Source organism: Pterocles gutturalis, unplaced genomic scaffold (assembly GCF_000699245.1).
Source record: "Pterocles gutturalis isolate BGI_N339 unplaced genomic scaffold, ASM69924v1 scaffold15358, whole genome shotgun sequence".
Classification (NCBI taxonomy): domain Eukaryota; kingdom Metazoa; phylum Chordata; class Aves; order Pterocliformes; family Pteroclidae; genus Pterocles; species Pterocles gutturalis.
Window position 1 is genome coordinate 4706 of NW_010120739.1, and position 1175 is coordinate 5880.

The window sequence follows — 1175 nt, forward strand, 5'->3', positions numbered from 1 at the left end:
CCCCCCCGGCGGTGTCCCCCAGCCCTGTGTCCCCTTGCAGAGCGCCCTGCCCTGGATGCGCTACGTCAGCGTTGCCTGCGTGGTCGGCATCATCGCCGGCTTCTGCATGGGACCAGGTGGGCTTGGGGCCAGCGGGAGCTGGGGGCAGTGGGGCGGGAATGGGCGTCCGGGTGGAGCGGGGAGGGTGCAGGGAGTAGCGGGGTTTGCAGGCAGGCGGCAGGACTGGTGTTCCGGCTCTGTCCCTCCAGCCAGGTTCTGGTTTATCGTACTGCACCCTGTGAGCAAGACCCCGCCACAAGCCCCCCCAGCTCCATATGTCCCCGGGGTTATGCTCCACATCCACCTCCCTGAGAAAACCCCAGCAGCTTTCCCCAGGCCTCTCTGGAGGTGTCACCTGCTCCCATCCCAGAGTGACTGGAGAGCATCGTCCTGCTGTTAACCTAGCATGGGCGCGAGAGCAGGCGTGAACAACGAGGAGTGAACCTGGACTGGTTTACCCAGTTGATGTATTAGCAGAGCTGTTAACAGATCTATAATTCATCCTCAGCCCAGACTTTATTCACTGTAATTACATCTTTAATTAGGATTTTAATGGCTCATTGTTCACAAACAATGATGAATAGGAGTTTTAAAACAAAAAAATGTATATTCTGGGCGAGCTGTGAGTAAGAGTCCATCAGGGGCTACACTTCTCGTCACTTCTTAGCACTTTTTTTTTGTTTCTATTCTTCATCGGAGTGTCCTTTATAAGAGATCCCAGTCAGCCCTGTCCCAGGCAGTGGGACTCCCAGCATGTCACCACATCAAATACAGTCCCCTGCAGATTCCCTGTGCCCGGGGATGTGTGCTGGACCTTGGATCCTGCTCTCCAGTAAAGGGACAGTCCTGGGAGCCAGGGCTGCTGGCTCAGTGACACATGGGCGGAGGGGCTGAGTCCTGTGTCCAGTTTTCAGTAGCCAGGTTGGCTTGGGCAATTATCTTCAGTCATGCTGGGACTTTTTCACCATACGTGGGAAAAGCCAGTTGGAAAATGGCATTTCTGTGTCCTGTGGGAAATGCTGACACTTGGAAATGTGGTTGCTTTGTTCCTGCCTAAATCAGCCACAGCATCTGAGCCTTTAGCCAATCGATAGAAGGAAATTTTCTAAATTATTTTGATCTAGGGAGGCTGGGAA

At 54.0% G+C, this 1175-nt stretch overlaps 1 protein-coding gene across 1 annotated transcript in view; it reads left to right on the top strand.

The window, feature by feature from the left end:
* The window catches only part of LOC104464336 (solute carrier family 2, facilitated glucose transporter member 9-like), a gene marked incomplete at its 5' end in the record, with an annotated part of 6789 nt that overhangs the window by 4378 nt on the left and 1236 nt on the right, over positions 1 to 1175 (top strand). Inside the window, 1 exon segment of the mRNA XM_010077007.1 lies at positions 41 to 116. Coding sequence (XP_010075309.1) covers positions 41 to 116 — 76 coding nt within the window.